Here is a 17,829-nt window from a genome sequence, read left to right on the forward strand (position 1 = left end):
AGGGTAAAGCAGGCACACCTAAACCTTTCCTCTGGAAAACAGAATGGGATAGAAAAGTCATTGAACTCCACCCTCCCCTGTTCAGTGGACCCTGCTAATGAAGGCATGGTCAGACACAGAGGGTCACTTAGCTTCTCCAGCTACCCACAGACTGCAGAAAATGAGCATAAAGCTACTGAAGAAATAGTCTTTGCTTGGTCCAGATGGAAAAGCTCAGCCAGTTCCTTGCAGAAGCTGTGTAGGACACAAGAGCCATCAGGACTGCACTGTTTGTGCAGCCTGTGCAGTTTGCACATTTGTGTCTAGTCTGTCAATCAGGACCTGCCATATTGTAGTCAATGAAAAAAAAAAGCACATTCCATTTATTCACAGTATTTCATGGCATGTGGTGAAACTAGCCCTGTTCCCCACTGCCATGCCAGTATGGCTTCATCACCAACAGCACAGAGGGCTCTCAGCTGTGAATGATCCTGCTTGGTCTTTTTTTTCTTGAAAAGACTGGATGTGGCACTTAGTTGAGGTGTTAGGGTGTGGATTGGGCTTGATGATCTTGGAGGTCTCTTCCAACCTAGTTATAATACTGTGGAAGGAGGTTTGGGAGGTTCCCTTTGAACCTGATAGCTGAACACATGCCACAAGGCCTGCTGGGGCAGCCTGCAGGGATGTCTGCAAATGTGTGTTGGTTGGTGGGCTGACCACTGACTGGCAGTCCTTGAGGGTTCTGTAGCTGGGGTCTGAATGGGAGAATGGGATTGTCATAAAGGGGAACCTGTGGAGAGCAGCATCTTGGGTGCTCCAGTGAGACCTCTGACTCCTGAAGTCCAAACTGAGGTTTGGATGACAGCTGCAGGATGTAGAGGGTGGCTAACAAGGGCCACAAAGAGCTTGAGAAGCTCAATGCCTTTTTCTTCTTCGCCCAGGCAAAGGCTGTTCAGGAAGAGCCATTTCACTCTGGGTGTCCTGAGGAGCTGCTTTGGCTGCCACAAGAGGCCTCTCATTCTGGCCCAGCCCAGCACTGGGAGGAGGTCTGGACTGCAGGTCCACAGGGACACCTAGAACAGGACAAGGAATGTTAACAGGATCATGGTCAGAAGAAAAATGTGTGCAAAAGTCTTGTCTCCTGATCCACTCCTGTTTCACTGCATTCCTTGTTAGCAGGCAGTGCTCAGGCAAGAACTTCAATGTTTTCATTTGCCGGGAGCCAAGTAGGCAAATACTTCCTTGCATCTTCTGAGCTGTTCCAAAGAAGTGCAAATCTAACACACTAGACTTGGTGCCAGACCTAGGAAAACTGCAGGTCACTATCTGCACTTCCCCACATGGCTCCTGCCAATGTGATAATGCGAGAATTTGCTGTTTTCCTGCACAAGCTCTGCTGTAGCCAGGGAAGATGTGCTGACCTTGGGATTGGATATCTTGCCAGCTCTCTTGTCACCACAGAGTGAGTTATTTCAAATTGTCCCCGCTGATTTTCATTTTCACTACTTTCCTTTTCGTCGTTTGTGCTTTTTGAGATGTTGCTCGTTAAAAACAGGCCATAGCCTTGACAATGATTTTGGAGAATGTCCACACAAAAGTTCTATCTGGGGAACAAAGAAATGATTTAGTTGGGTAAGAGTTAACTGGAATATTACTCATTAGCATTCATTTACTACAAACTAGTAAAGGCAAGTAGTGTTTTGAGTACGAGTGAGTTTGGTGAGTGGTATATGCCCACCATTTCAGTGAGCTCACAAGTGTAAGCTCCTCAATGTGACTGTTTATTCTATGTAATAGATAAATTTATATTTAATGGTAAATTAATTATTATCATCATTTTTTCCATTATGATTTTGTGTGACTACTACTATTTTTAAGTATCTTTTAAATACACTTTCCTTTAATAGGAGATTTGACAGTGAGCCAGAGTCTTAAAGATTTTGCTTTATTGCATTAAGACTTTTAAAGATGGGACTTGGAGTTGCTAGGAACAGAAAATCCTAGAGATATGTTTTTTTCTATTGTTCTGAAAGAAATTATTTGGCAAGTAGGACATTTGTCTTGCACAATGCTTATCAGAGAAGACAGAATTTTAAAAAATTGTACATTGAAAAAATAGCGTCTGATTACACACAACATGTTCTGCCAGATATTCTGAGACAGCACCAGAAGGCACCACATTTCAAGTGGCAACAACACGTCATGGAAATATCTGAAAAGTCTCCTTCTCAGTGAAATGTCTGTTTACCATGCACTTGTTATCAAGCTGGCTTGTTTACTTTTACCTGAATTTCCCCATTTTCCATTCTTCGATATATTTTCTGTTTTTCAGACAGATTCTTATTTTCAGTGACTTAAGAATATAAAAAAGCAGAATATTTATTGTAAAATAGATGTTCAATGGTCATTCATTCCTACAGCAGATACGTTGAGCTCATTGATTCTCATTGACTTCAGTCTCTTGTTCTCACATACATAAATAAAGACAACAAAAAGAAAATAGATTTCAACGGCTTCTTCACCTGTGGTGTTCCTGGTGATGAATTAATAGGCTGATTTAGGGGAAGATACAGAGTGTCTGGAGCAGAAATAAGTAAAGGGCTTGTGTTGTTCATACCCCAATATGGCTCACTTGACTGATGTAGTCTTTCTGGGTGTCCTCAGGCATATTCCTTGGCATGTGTGTGCTTGAATGCCCTGTCTGCAATGGGATAATAATATTTCTTCTGTCTGCCTAGATGGTAATTTCCCTGTGACAGAAACTGGATCTTACAACATGTTGGTGCAGAAACCACTGGTGTGATCCACTAGTACTGCTTCTTTAAATTGATGGTAAGTAACAACTTGGACAAATATGAAAATTAAATGTTAATTCCTCAGCTGACATCTCAGTACAATCGAATTTCACATATTTGAACAAGTGCTTTTATTCTTCTTGGCAACATCCTCACAGGTCAAAACATGAGGGATTTGGCAAAATCTCCAAAGTATCACCTTTGAACCAAAAACCCAAGTACCTCTGAAGCCAGACAGAAAATATTGTGAATATAGGGTGTTTTGCTACGTGTGTAGGATTTCCTTGAGGTATGCAGATTGGGGCAGGAGGAAAAGGAGTGAAAGAGGAATTGCTCAAACTCTACAACAGCTTATTTCCTCTCTTCTAGCAATTATTCTTCCATTCCTACATCCCCATACCTACACTGGGACAAGCCAGAGGACAGCAATCTCACTTGTACAGTGTATGTCTGTTGGGTTTTGGAAAAACACCCTTCCAGGTCCTTGAGCTGGCATTCAGCAGTGCCTCACAATACCTTGTGTCTTGAGGAAGGGCTGTTGATGACAAGAAGGGCATGGAAAGGGTGTTGACTTCATTGTTCAATGTGTGTTGAGATTACGGGGGGTTTGATGAGCCCACTACACTGCAGGACTCAGTGACGGAATCCTAGAAAAAGACTGGCAGGGGAAATCAGTGGAGAGCCTGCCAGCAAGGAATAGGATCAAAATACAGCAGGAATGGTAGACAGGAGTAAAAGATACATTTGACAAGTTTTTTACATTGGTATTTCAATTCGCATACCCAAAGAAAATGAACTGCTGAACCTTCTCCTGTTCACCCACAAGTAACCTTACGTGATGAAATGACAGTGCTGAGGGAAATTGTTGTAGGCTGAGAAAAAAGAGTTTCCCTAAGCGATAGCTGTGATTTCAGCTAGCTGTGACATTTGAAAACACAGCCAGACTAACCTGTCCTTTATTCCCTAGCAGCAGAGATGCCCTGTTATGTTCCATAGGCAGCTATGATCAGTAGCTGAGTTGACCCAAATAATAAGGGAAGTCTCAAAAGTTGGGGCATCTTGGAGGTACGAAAAAAATGTGGCACTTATGTAATAGAATGGATGAAAAAGAGAGTGAAGATGGGAAAAGTATTTCTTTAAAAGAAATTCATGTCCCCAAGCAGCTTTTAGTGCTAGAAAGAGTAATGCTTATGTATTTGTGGACCTTTCTCCAGACAGGATCTTGCTGTACAAACCTCATTGCTAACAACAGCACTGTTTCAAGACACCTCTAGGTGAAGAATCCTTCCTGCCTATTTTTAGTACTGGAAATTTAATAGATGATGTAATTGTTTTGAAGAACAGCTCTTCTTGTGGTGCCTAGATGGTGATGCCACATTGCATGGATTTTTGGTCATTTCAGACACCACCTCTGGTGGTGTCTGAAAAAGAACATGACAGCTTGAAGAGCCAAACATTGGACAACCAACAGCAGAGGGGTTATCACCATCAGACCAGTGCTGATGGTTCAAAGAAGAGCCTCGCATTTCTTATCAATGAAGGCAAAACATTTCACTGTGCTCAGGATGTATATGCATTGCCCAGATAAGTGCACACCAGAGAGGCAGGGTTGGCAAACTGGTCTGGGTCCCAAAGTCATGGATCCACATGTAGATGCACTTGTTTAAATATACTTGCAGTATCTCTGTCATATCCAGTAATCTCAGTCTTTTAAAACCAGTCCGAAGTACTGACTCTTTTAAATCTCATCGTTTCCTAGCCTCAGACATCTGGTAAACTCCATCTGTGCTGTGGAGCTGTGCTATTTCAAGGTCATGCATTTCAGTAAATGATTTCTAGTGCATTTTGCTCCTCTGTAGATTTAGAGCTCTCAGAATTAACCAAACAGATCTCTACATCCAGCTGAGGTACAAAAATACTGGGACAATGAATTCTAGAAAAATTGCATCCCGATGTTAATCGGTGGGAATGGGTCATGAAGGGTAAAGGGAAATAGAACCCAGACTGGAAGTGAGTGGCCTTACAAAAAGTGAATTTATAGGAAATAGCAGAGTAGGCAGTTTGCTAAATAAATGCCATGAAGCACAAGCACACATCACCTCAGTGCAAAAGGAGGATGGGAATTTCAGTCGGACCAGTGCCTCAATCATTAGCTCTCCTTTGATCTCAGCATAAGGAGGAAATGTGCAGAAAATGAAATGTAGGTCATCACACTAAAGAGTTGTACTAAAATGGTAATACAAGCCTTTATCGTGGAAATTACACTGTAAGCTAGCCAGAGAAATAAAATGCAAGGAAGGACATATCTGAAAGTATATATGTAAAAGGAGGGTGTTCAGGCTCAGGTGGTATAAAAAAACCAAGAAGCAAGGGAAAGCACCAACTAAAGGGAAAGTATTTTTTCCAGTTTTTTTTCTAATATACTTAAGTGCAATCAAATAATTGTCAACAGGCAGAACAATATATGCATTGTTTCTGAATTGCATTCTCTTTTTCTAGAACTTTTCTTTAATTCTTGTGGTTATTCTCAAGTCTTGTTTTCTTCCCTAGAATGCAGCTTCTGAAAATGTAGGACGTGTGCTTTCTTGTTTCATAATCTAGGTTATTACTAAAATATTTAATAATACTAGCTTGTGTGACATCTTCTGGATTGTTGTGTGCTGCTTGTCAATGAACCACTGAAAATCACTGGGTCCAGCTGTCCCACCTGGTCTGCTGCAGCTTCACTGCTGCCCTCTAATATAGCACAGGGGTTGTGTAATAGCCTAGTTATAAGCACAGAGAATCATAAAACCATAGAAAAGCCTGGGTTGGAAGGGACCTCAAAGATCATCCCATTCCAATCCCCTGCCATGGGCAGGGACAGCTTCCACTTGATCAGGCTGCTCAGAGCTCCATCCAACCTGGCCTTGAACACTTCCAGAGATGGGGCATCCACCACCTACCCTGGGAAACCTGTGCCAGTGCCCCACCACCCTCACAGTAAAGAATTTCTTCCAAATATCTGATCCAAACCTGCTCTCTTTCAGTTTGAAGCCATTCCCCCTTGTCACTACACACTTGTGTTAAAAGTCCCTCTCCATCTTCCTGGTCAGCTCTCTTTAAATATTACAAGGTACAATTACGTCACCCTGGAGCCTTCTCTTCTCCAGAGAAGAAACTGAATCATGAAAGACAGCGTCAAGGTATAGGATGCTTACTGCTTCCTCCTACTCAAATGTCTGTTAATGGATCACAGGAGACATTATTTTCGTTTGACACCATTTGTTCTTGGAGAAGGACATATTTGTTGTCAGTTGCCTCCTTGTTTTCTTAGAGGTATTTACAAATAGTTTAATTATTTGTTTTAATACTTTTTCTTCCAGAAAATGGGATTAGAGTGACTGATAGAAAATTTTCTACTCTTCCTTTTCTGCCTTCTTAATATTTTCCTCAACTTTCTGCCCACTTTCTATAAAAAGGGCAAGGGTAAGGTTCTAAGGGTAACCACCAATGCCTCTGAGACTGCTAACCACATACCTTACAACAAATGTTGTCAGACTCAGATGAATTAGTCCAACCTAGCTGATTTCTTGCCCTTTCTCTCTAATCAAGCTTAACTATCCCCCAAGTGGGTCTAGAGCAGTACTGGTGTGGGAGCTTTGGTGAGAAGTGGAAATGTGGCTTTCTTGGTTGCACTATTTTGCCCACTCCAAAACAACAGTAGAAGTTAACTAAGAGGTGCTCACAAACCTTCAGATTTTTACAAGGTAAGCAGCAGAGTACTCCTGGGACAGGTGGTAAAAGCTGCTTCTCCATTTTGGGGTAGCAGGATTGTGAATGATGGAAAGGTATATGAAAATCTGACTGTTCCCAAGGTTGAGGTCCAGAGGCAGGTTTGGATAGCTCTGTGTTTCCTATACAAGAACCATCTTTTTATTGTGCTGCCTCTTGTAGCTCTGCAGAAACATCATAAGTGTAAGAAAGCAAACAGGCTCATAGCATTAGGGGATAAGAACTTTCTTATATCCTGTATGAGGGGAGGAAAAACCAGTGGTTTTTAGCAGTTTTGGTGGTGAAGGAAAAAAACCTGGTTTCTGAATCTCATGGGGGCAGAAGTTCTGATCATAGTGATGGTGGTACATGGAGTGGCTGTGTGCATTAATTAAGGTAGCTCATTTTCTGGCCAAGGAAGTCCTGCTGGTTTGTGGAATTGCCTTTCACAGCACTGCCAGCCCATCCCTCTCCAAAGCCCCCACATTGTGGAGTGGTGCATGCAGTGAGCTTGGCTGCTGAGCCCCACAGGCTGGAGGAGCCCTCCAGCAGAGTGACAGGAGAGGAGCAGCTCTGTGGGGTGTGCTGATGTGAGTCTGGCAGGCTGGGAATCCTCCATTAGGGACACACACCGAGACCAGCACAGGGACAGAGAGTTGCAGGTGTTACCTCAGCTCTCAACTCTGAACTCGCCACTCACAGGTTCCCTGCAGCAAGTCAGGAGCTGCAGGGCTCTGCACTCTCACTGGGAGCAGGTTGTGGTGCTGCATGGCAGCTGCTTTCCTGAGAGAGCCCCCAAACTGCCTCTGCATCATGAAGTGGTGGATAGTTATCCACCACAATCTCCCCTGGGATCTCTCTGGCCCAGAGACAGCTCTCAGGAGGTGCCATGGAGACCCTGAAGGGGTACAAACAGCAACCAAGGGCACATGTGGAGCTCACCAGCCTCTGGGCAATGCTCCCATGGGGTCCCATACTGTGAGGAAGATGGGTCAGTCATGACTACAATGGATGGAGAGGGGCTTGTGGTGTAAGGAATGAAGGCACCAGCTCTGGCATAGCCGCCCTGCTCCAGAGGGAATGTCATCTGCTCTGAGCTTATTTCTGTTCTGTACAAACCCATGTTTGTACCCCTACTCAGTACCTTCATCTTGAAGGGATCAGGAAAGGCACACACAGCTTTCCAACAGAGTAAGGGTCTTCTTTCAAGCAGTAATTTGGAGGTGATTTGTGCAGGAATTTTCTTTTGGGATCACTTTCTCATTTTCAGAGTCTATGGGGAAGGTCTAAAATATACTAGTTTAGGTTTCATTCCTGCCTCTTTTTTATCCTCGTATCACAATTAAATAAACAGATAAATCAATAGTTGTGTAAAAATCTATAAATACATGTTGTCTAAATATACCTGGAATCCTATCTATCAAATCAATCAAGATTGGATCGCTTGGTTTGGTAGAGGATTGACTGAATGCCCAGGTGTGCAAAATCTGAGCTGCCCACTAAAGAACTGATGCTGCTGCATTCTTTCAAAAAAAGAAAAAAAAAAACCCAAAAATTGACTCATATGTTAATTGCTCAAGGCAGTTATGTAAATGTTAGGGAAAACATACAGCACCACAAGCTTAAGCAATCTTGTCTAAAAATCCTATTCCTACACAATTTATTTTACTCTTTTCTCTTGGGATATTATTTCTCTGTAATTATGACTGAGTATAAACACATGTGAATTGTTAATGGAATCATAATAATTAATATAAATTGACAAACCCATTTTAAACATTTCAGGAAAAAACAATTAGGACTTTTGCTTGTAGATCAGTTTCAAGCCTCAAAGAAAATGACACATTTTGAATTGTTTACTACAGACTACTTTACTGGAATAGGTAGATGTGAAAAATAGATCAAGATTTATAAAAAGCTGTAGCTGCTTGGCTGAAAATAGTTTTACTCTTTACTCAGATAGAAACTAATAAGTATGTCTGAGGAGAAACAGCTTATTTTTCTCCCAGTTTCTGGGTGCTCATTGCTCATTAAATTTTTCAAGATTTTTGTGCAGACAAGAAAAATTATTGCCTGTTTTCTTCTGAATTAGGTCTTACATTCCTATTACAAGGAAAACCAAATTGTTTCTATATATTTTTTTCCCAAGCTTTTTGTTTTATGGCTTTGAGAAAGCCAGTTTCCTTTAATAGTCTTATGGTCAGCAGTGGAGTCCTTGATGGGAATTGCAGCACATGGATGTCCTTTAGGTGAAACTATCCACAGTAGGAGGGTTGATATTTAAGGCCTGTTTGAGTAAGGTCAATAAATAAGTGCCAATGATGGGCACATATATAAACCTAAATCAGTGGAATAACTCAGGGTTAAAGTTACCTGCCACTCTGACTCATGTCCCAAAGAGTTTTGTAACTTTTTTCTGTGCTAAGCCTGAGAAGAAGTTTTCTTCTAATTAAGCTTTTAGGTTCTCACAGAGCACTTTTTAGCTTTCAATATGTCACTTACTGCATGCACGTCTTCCAACCTTCCAAACCCACATCTTTGCCAGGCTGCCAATATAAAATAAAGTTCTGGATCTTTCCCTCAAGCACTTCCTGAAGTATTTTTTTTTTCCCCCTGTCATTACATAAAGCGCTATGGTGATCTTTCTTTTAAGCCTGCCATCTGGATGTCATTCCTGATTTTGTCTCTTTTTAAATATGCATATTCAGGCTAGACCTGAAGTGACGCAGCTTCTTTCTGTGCAACGCTTCTAAAAGCTGTGCTTTCTTTCCCAGCTGCTTCATCAAAACTTTAGTCATGGCTTCATCATCTCAAGTCTTGGTATTTCGAGTTCTTCCTCTCTGTTATGAAATCCCACATCTACTACCTCCCTAGGGATATGAAAACTGGTGCTGTGAAATTTATTTTCCTGGCTGCATGGAGCATTCCAAACCCTTTTTGCATCATCTTCCCTTGCTGCCTCCTATCTGTCACAAGTTTCTTGTCTTCACCTGCTGGGTAAATTGTCTTACCAGTCAAGTCTTTCCCAGGTTAGTTGATCTTGAAGTGAATCCTGGAGGGTGTAGTTCCCTCATCTCCATGTCTTTATTTGCATCTTCCAAAAGCAGGGCTCACAGCAAGGGCTGCTCCTGAGGGAAAACAAGGTGTTGGCTTGAGTTGGGGTTCAGGGTGGAGGGAGTAAAGACTGGCACTTCCAGGGCTGGATCTGCCCTGGCTGCCCTGGTTTTAGACTATCTCTATACTTGATATTCTCTCCCTCTACCTATGTTTACATAGCAAAGAGTAAACAATTCTTACTGACATCTTTGGGTGCAGTTACAAAACTACAAAGCCCACCGCTGTTCACCAATTGCCATCCATCTCCTGTTTTCCTGTGATCACTGCTTTGTGCTTTGAAAGAATATAATCCTATTTATGAAACCAGATTTCAAAATTTACAAATGCAAAGAATTTAACAGTATTTTTTTTTTCAATAGTCTCTTTTGATCTTAATTGATGATTGTGTTATTCTAACCCTTTGGCATATCTGTCAGTGTTATTTAAAGAACAAGATTTTCTTGCAGAATTCAAAAGGTTGGATAGATAGATCAGTGACAATACTGATATTATTTTTAGAATACTAAATTTGTTTCAAATTATGTATAAAGAAACTGAAACCTAAAAAATAAGGGACAATAAAAATGTTTGGCTTTGTATGTATCTTTGATCCAAGAACTCAGAAATCCTATTCCAATAGTTTGCAGAGAGATTAGTGTGTTCTTAAAGCTCACTTAAAATCTGCTTTTCATGTCGCTGCCATTCCTGGCAGTGGAGATAAGTGGTTGCTGTACTAATGACCAGCTGTGAGAATTGTAGCTGTATTTTGATTAAAAAACACCCACTACTTGATAAATCAGCTGCAGCTTCACTTCCTCACAGTCTGTACTTTTGATTTTTCTTAGGCTAGAGAATGTAATTAAGAATTAGGAGACTTGTCCTGCTGGATTAATACTCCCTGATCCCGGCAGTGGCCAGTAATTGATTTGTAGGTGAGAGAACATCAGAGCAAGGACACGTGGGAAGAAACTGGGTTCTTTGTTTAGCCAACCTGCCTCCAGGCTGCCAGCGCTTTGGGGACTTCTCGAGTCAGAGCTGTGTCCCTGGTCTCTGTGCTTAGTAGCAGCTTTATGCTGCTTTCTGCTCTGTGACTTTAACCTTTTGTCACTCACATGCAGTCTCGTTTTCCACAGCCCCTCCTGGCAGAGATTTCCACAGTGCCATTGATTGTGTCTGTGGAAAACAGTATCCTTTTTTGTCCTTTTTTGTTTGTTTAAACTTGTTTCTTCCTACTATCACTGGGTGTCCCTTAGTTCTCCTATTTTGAGGCTTTCTCTGTTTAACTTCCCTGTGCTGCTTAGGAATTTACAGACCTCTGTTTTATCTCACTCTCTCTTATCTTTTTTCCAAACTGGAAAATATTAGGCTACGTATTCTCTCCTGTGTGAGTTGTTCCTTATTTCTGATGGGCATGGGCAATAAGGAAACGGATGTGAAAAAGCAGCTTATCACTACAGAATACCGAGGCAACTGAGCCCGAGTGCTGGCATTCCCCTTCCAAAATTGTGTTGTGAGTCTCCGAGACAAAGTATCTCCTTCTCCTACAGTTACACCATCAACTCACAAAGTATCAGCTTGTTTCCTGTGTGACACTCTTCTCCCCCGGGACAGAACGGGTGTTCAAGGATGTTGTTCTTACTTTCAAAGTTTTGGGGTTTTAAGCAGAGAAATTCAGTTAAAGAATTGCAAAACTCAGCATAACAAATTGGGTAATAGTGGAATTAAGATTAAGCTACACCACGGATTTGCTCCCATGTGTATATATGACATCATGTTAGTTCTTAATTAGCTCCACAAACTGTAATTTCTCTGTTAGCTGCTGCACCAGGCAGTCAGTGCTGTCCTGGGTCTGTGCAGGGAAGGAGGCTCCTGCCTGTGGAACCCTCCCCTCGTTTGGTGCAGAGCTGAAATACGTGTTGAATGTTGAAAGTCTGGGTTCTTTGGATAACCAGGAGGTGACACAGATTGCTGTCCCTGCCTCCCAACGCAGCTCCAGTGTTGTACAGGGAAGCAGCACCGGGTCTTCCCTTCAGTGAAGATTCCACACATGGTTTTGTTTGTAGGGAGGAGGAGCGTGTCCACCTTGCTGATGTGATTATGCAGCTCAGGAACATGGTAACAGCTCTCTGTCATTCTGTGTTGGCAAAAGCATGCACGTGTGTACGGGTGTGTAAGGGTGTAAGACATACATGGGGTTATTGCTTCATGTCTTCACAAAAAGGGGAGAGGAAGTGAAGAAGCAATTCCCTGAAAGTAGGTCTAACAGCAGAACTTCTGCTTTGATGTACTGTGAGCATCTGCCGAGTGCTGGGTGTGCAGGAACATCCTGGGCAGTAAGGCATTACCCAAAGGGGCAGGACGCCACTGGAAGATCACAGCAGCGTGTCACCAGTCGAGGTGATGGAGATGCGAAGGGTGAATTCACACGCTGAAACCAGAGCACCCTGACCACGTACAGAGGGGGGTGAATTTGGGACTGTGACACTCGGAGGAGAAGGTGGACTTGGTCTCAAAGGCTTAAATGAGTGAGAAACCCATTCACGTGCACGGACACAAGAAAACCTGATGAAGAGGGGCTTTAGTCACTACGACTTTTTCCCATTTTCCCTTTTGGTGAGGAGTGACATTAGCGACGCTTTGGCTTTAAACCCCTGTGAGCCTTGGCTCTGCATCTGCACGCATGGTGACCAACACCTCCCTCCCCATCCCGTGGGCACGCTGAGCCTCATTAATGTTGATGAGGCGCTCAGACGGGCGCCCCAGCAAAGCCCACGAGGACGTGGCTAATTAGCTCCGCGGCGGGCTGTCTGCCGGGGGGGCACAGGGGACACCGGGGGCCGCCACCTCCCGCGCGCCACCAGCACGGCGGCGGGGCGGGCACCTCATGCATATGCACGAGCTCATTAGCATGGCGAGGGGCGCGCCCCGCGCATGGCCCACCCTAATTAGCATGCAGATGAGCGGAGCCCCGCCCCTCATTAGCATGGCTGGCCCCGCCCCGGCGGCCATTAGTGGCGCGGCGCCCTGGCTGCGGGGGCGGGCGGTGCTGCGCGCTCCGCTCCGCTCGGCGCTGCCGCACCGCACCGCACGGCGGGGCGGGCGCTGCTCCTGCTGCCGGCGCTCGGCGCGGCGGGGCCTGCGGCTGCTCAGCTCCGGCGGCACCAGGAGGAGCGGGAGGAGAGCGCCGGCGACAGAGGCAGGCGTCGGAGCCCGCGGCGGCGCTGCCGCGATCGCCCCGCTCGGCTCCCCCATGGCCGCGGGCTGCAGGGACGGCCCGGGGCAGGAGAAGTACCGGCTGGTGGTGGTGGGCGGCGGCGGCGTGGGCAAGTCGGCGCTCACCATCCAGTTCATCCAGGTGAGGGGCCGCGGCGCAGGGGGAGCGCTCCGCCCGGCGGGGCCTGGGCGCTGCCCGGCGCGGGGGGGCCGGGGCCGGAGCCGGCGCGGCGGGCGGCAGCTCCGGCGGCGCCCCGGGATGCTGCCGAGCGGGCAGCGGGCAGCCCGGGGCGGGGAGGCGGCGGCGTGACCTTGAGGGGCCCGGGGCGGCGGCGGTCGGGCTGGTGCGAGCCCCCGGGAAGGTTCTGGAGGGCGGGAAGCGGCGGCCGCCGCCCCCGGCCCGCCGGGCGCCGCCGCCGGGGTGGGGTTCGCCGGCCGGGCGCGCTGGGCTCCGGGGCCGCCGCCGCGCTCGGCACCGGCAGCTTCGGTGCCGCGGGCGGGGTCCGGCCCCGCGCTCCGCCCGGGAAGCGGCAGGCGCGGCCGGGGAGCGCTGACACTCGGCGTCCGGCTCCGAAATAGCTGCCCCGGGCTGAGCATCTTGCGCTGGCCCGGCGAGGGGCCAGGAAGCTCCCGCAGCTCGCCCCGAGAGGAGGGGTGTGTGCGAGCGGGGACCAGCCAGCGCCCACCGCCCCTCCGAGCGCCTGCTCTCCATCCTGCAACTTGCAGACAATTGAACTTTTTCGTCTCTTCATTTTCACTGAAAAACACGGTACAAAGGCTCCGTGTCAGTGTTACGAGGAAGATCCCTTTTTACTGTTTCGCCACGAATCCGGCCGTACCTCCTTTACTTGTTTTCATCGCTTGCCCTGTTGCTGTTAGCATTTCTACCTCTGTTTATGGTGGTAGGAGGAGACAACTACTTGCGTTCTGCTCGCTGCTGTTGCTGACGGCAGAGCAGCAAATCTGGAGAGCATGGCTTCTTGTTTGTTTTCTTTTATTCCGCGGAGGAGAGGCGGTAATGCTCTGCCTACCCCTAAGGTGGGCTGCTTGATCGCGGGGCAGACTTGTCTTTTAATGCTTGGGGCAACGATGTTCTCAGCGAAGGTTTTTTTAGAACAAACAGGTGATATGATAGCAAACAGACTATTTCTTTATTTCAGTGGGTTTTTTCGCTCACACATGCATCCATGTGCTTATTAGATCTGTTAAGAATTTAGGCTCTGTAGCATAGACTGAGTAACTGCAATAGAAATCAGTACTTTGAATTTTTTGGCTAAGTACTGGATACCCGAATGCTTGTAAGATCCAGTGTTGTCCATAGCATTAAAAGCGAGGTCACTTTGGGAGAATTATTTCATTGGAACTAGTTTAATCTGTATGGTGTTTTTTGAGATGTGTTGTACAGGTGTCTTTTGTCAGATGTGTAACTGGCTGGTCAGTTTTTGGTAAAATACCAGCTAGTTGGTCTGTTTGAAGGTGATGGGGCTGGAATAACTGCAGCCTTCTCAGAGTGTGGACTGAATTCCTCACTGCTTGCGTATGGAGATAATTAAACCCGGAGTTTTCTGCAGCTGGTTTAGGGTGCCATTCACTCAAACACAGCACTGCTGCTCGAGGTGGAGCTGCCTGTGTCTTGCTGTGGCAGTAATGTGTGCAGCTGGATATGGCATCAGCTCCGAGAGGCTGCTGCCTTGGGAAATGTTGCTGAAGGGATTTCTGGATTCTGTGGCTGCACTGAGGGCTTTGGGATAAGTTTACCTTTGCAACAATAATGCTGTAATTTCTTCTAAAGATGTAAGGAGGAAAAAAATGGAAGTTCACACTTGATGCCTTTGTATAGCTCTTTTTTTAAGAGCAGTAAGGTTCTGCTGAGTACTGGACAGCTTCAATATTTGTGTACTTGTAGAAGTTAATTCTTAACTTAGAAGTTTGAGCTTATATTAAATACAAATTTTGGGTCAAGTGCTGTGACTGACACTTGTCTTTTAGCAAATATCTGCAAAAGAGGAACCTGCCTGTTCTGTCATGTATGAGGATCTTTTCAAATTAACAGCAGAAAAATAAAGAGTTGACTTTGAAAGGATGTTGAGGGAACAGCACTGTGGTGTTAAGCTGACACGTGGAGGGTGAATTCTTCAAAACAACTTATTGTCAGTTTGCATTAAGTTATCTCCGTCTTCTTGCCCTCTTGGCAACTTTATCTGAGATAAAATCTTGCCACTGAAAAGTGAAGTTTAGCAGAAAATTCAGCCTTGAAAAAACCCCAAACAAATCAAAACAAACCCCAAAAAAATAGGTGGTAAATGAAGACATGGCCAGTACCTCAGGTACCTTAGAGAAGAGTTTTGTGTTGTTTCCGTGCTTGCTGTGTGGTTTTGGACAATAAGATGAGCCTTGGTGTGCTATTTATATCCCACAGCGTCTTCCTGAGCTCTGAAAGCTGTGATGTTATCAAGTGTGTGCTTTGCCATGCAGGCACCTGGGTAGTTTCTGTACAGCAAGTGTATTGCCAAATACGTTGTTTGTCTTCTAAGGCTGCACAGAAACTGCTCCAAGTTGTTTTAAAATTGATTACAAGCAAGTCACGTGCTTCATTTTTGGAATTTCTTAGGATTAAGTGACAAACGTGTAGTGGCCTTCACTAAAACATGGATCAGTACTAGCTTTTGCTACATGACAGATCCTGATGTCACTGGAGGATTTAAATTCTTTTTTGCTTCTTTATTGCTTGTGTTTAAAATAAGGCTGTCACCAACTGAGTTCTGAAGCTTAAAAAGGAGAGCTTTTTTTGTTGCTGATACTATCAAGTATTTCTACACTTGGTTTTGCTTTCCTTTTTAATTTTCAGTAAATCAGTACTCAAGTACAGCTGTTGCTTTTACTTCAGTGCTGATTGTTTCCCAGTAAATAAGACTTTTGTGGTGATAGGATATCGTGAGGAAGCATGTGCCACAATTTACATTGTATCTTTGAAAGACAACAGGGGGTTCATATTTGAAAATGGGAGAACTGTTCCTTGATTTCAGATAAAACGAAAGGAAACATGAGAAAGTGAGGATGTAGGAAGAACCAGTTAATCTTCTTTCTTTTGCCAGCTTTCTGAGAACTCTGCACAGCTCATCCTTGCCTGCCTTGTTGAGGTGATGGTGGGAAAGCAGAGAGCATTCATTCCTGCAGGAATAGCAGTGGCTGAGGTTATGGCAGTGCAAAGTGCTCCTGTACTTGCTGTCCTGTGTGTGAGAGAGATTATCAGTTCCTGCTGATCGTTGTGCCCCAGTCTGTCCAGGAACAGCATGTTTGTAGGGAGGCTGAGTGAGCAAACCCATCTCATACAATGAAGCTCTTTGGTGTCCTGTTCTGGCTCGCTGTGCTGATTTGTGCAGTGCAGGAGTGAGTGAGGTGGAACTGGTCACTTGTGTGTAACTGCCTGGGATCTTGGGTTCGCCCCTCAGACATGCATCTGACTCCTTGGAGTAACTTTAGAGTACAAATGAGCAGATCAAAGCTTTCAGTGGTTGGATGAGGAGTGCGTTCCTCAAAATTCTTCCTCAAGGGAGGTGAACACAGTTCAATATTGCTGTTGGTGGGCCAGGATTTCATCCTGGAAATATCAGATCATTTCCTTTAAATTTCCTTTAAATCAGGATATGATAGATGAACATACTGCTGTCGAGCCTGTGCACTGGTAAGACAGGAAGTGAAGATGTTTTAATTGTGGAGGAGAGTTAATGGGATGTTGCAACTATAAACTCCAGGAAAGCAGCAGTGAATGATAGTTCAGCATTACACCGCAGCATTTTGTAAAAGTCTAAGTGGTAGAACCAAGCATTCCTTCTGTTATTGGAAACATACACAAATAATCCATCATGCTCACATCCCAAGAGGCAGAAAACTTTTAGAATGCATTGCAGCCAGTTAACTGGCCTCTTAGCAGGCTGAGGTATTTGGGAGTATGAGCTGTGCAGAGCACACAGCTGTTGCCACAATAGCTTTTCTCCAGCTGTCATGCAGAGGTCTGTCACAAAATACCCCACATTCCCTTGTAACTCAGCCCTTTGTAATATTCAGGTTTCCTTGCTCAAAGGGAATACAGCCTAGCAACTACCTAATCACTGATTTTTTTTTTTTTTTTTATCCTGCAGTTGTCATTTACTTCATGCTTTTTTGTGAAACTGAACAATATATAGCTAGTTTTAGAAGTACGCAACATGAAAGCCTCTAATATATTATTCTTTCAAGTCTGCTGTGCAAAATACTGTCTATTTTTGATCAGAATTGATAAATTTATTTGTCCTGGTGTTTTTCCTCTTTGTCAAGCTGGCTTTTGTTTTGTGAAAATGACATGTATAGTTTTGCATACTGAGTAGGCTTTGGTGATTTGTATGGATGTATCAGTTAATAAATGTCACTAGATCCTTGAGATGGTATTGAATGGATGTAATTCATTGTGGCTGAGTTGGGCTTAGTTTGTCAGTCAGCTTAATGTTACCTGTGGTAATGCATGAATGTGTTTGAAACTGCTGAAACACTTAACACAGTACAAAATCTGTGTAGGGCTTCACTGTTTGGGGCTTTTTTTGTTTATTTACTGATTTCATGCTGTATTTACCGGCTCAAATCTTACTGCCAAGTTTGTGAAAGAAAATACTTTTCCTACTGCTCTTCAGGTGTCTGTAACAAGTTCTGATTGGAGCTGAGTTTACCGTTCCACATGCTAGTGAGCAAAATGACTTGATATAGATTTTTGACTCTTGAATTTTAATATCAGACACTTTGTCTGAAAGCAGGAGTATGGCTTGCAGATGGATGGGTGAGCAGTTGTTCAGGCTTTTCCCTCTCTTTTTCCTTTCCTTTTTCAAGCTGCTATGAACAAGACTGTTCACATTAACTAGCAATAAACCCAAAGGTGGGTTATCTCAAAGTGTCTTTTATCTCTGAAATAGCTGTTGGGCAACAAAACGGCTTGTTCTGAATTTTATGCTCTATATATGAA

At 44.5% G+C, this 17,829-nt stretch overlaps 1 protein-coding gene across 1 annotated transcript in view; it reads left to right on the forward strand.

Moving 5' to 3' along the window:
- The first annotated feature begins 12,665 nt into the window (after positions 1–12,665).
- RRAS2 (RAS related 2) overlaps positions 12,666–17,829 on the forward strand; it is a 41,579-nt gene continuing 36,415 nt past the window's right edge. Inside the window, exon 1 of the mRNA XM_033063641.2 lies at positions 12,666–12,978. Within this exon, the coding sequence (XP_032919532.1) occupies positions 12,874–12,978 (105 nt within the window). The 5' untranslated portion in view covers positions 12,666–12,873. The remainder of the gene's footprint in view (positions 12,979–17,829) is intronic.

Source organism: Catharus ustulatus, chromosome 6 (genome assembly GCF_009819885.2).
Source record: "Catharus ustulatus isolate bCatUst1 chromosome 6, bCatUst1.pri.v2, whole genome shotgun sequence".
Lineage (NCBI taxonomy): Eukaryota > Metazoa > Chordata > Aves > Passeriformes > Turdidae > Catharus > Catharus ustulatus.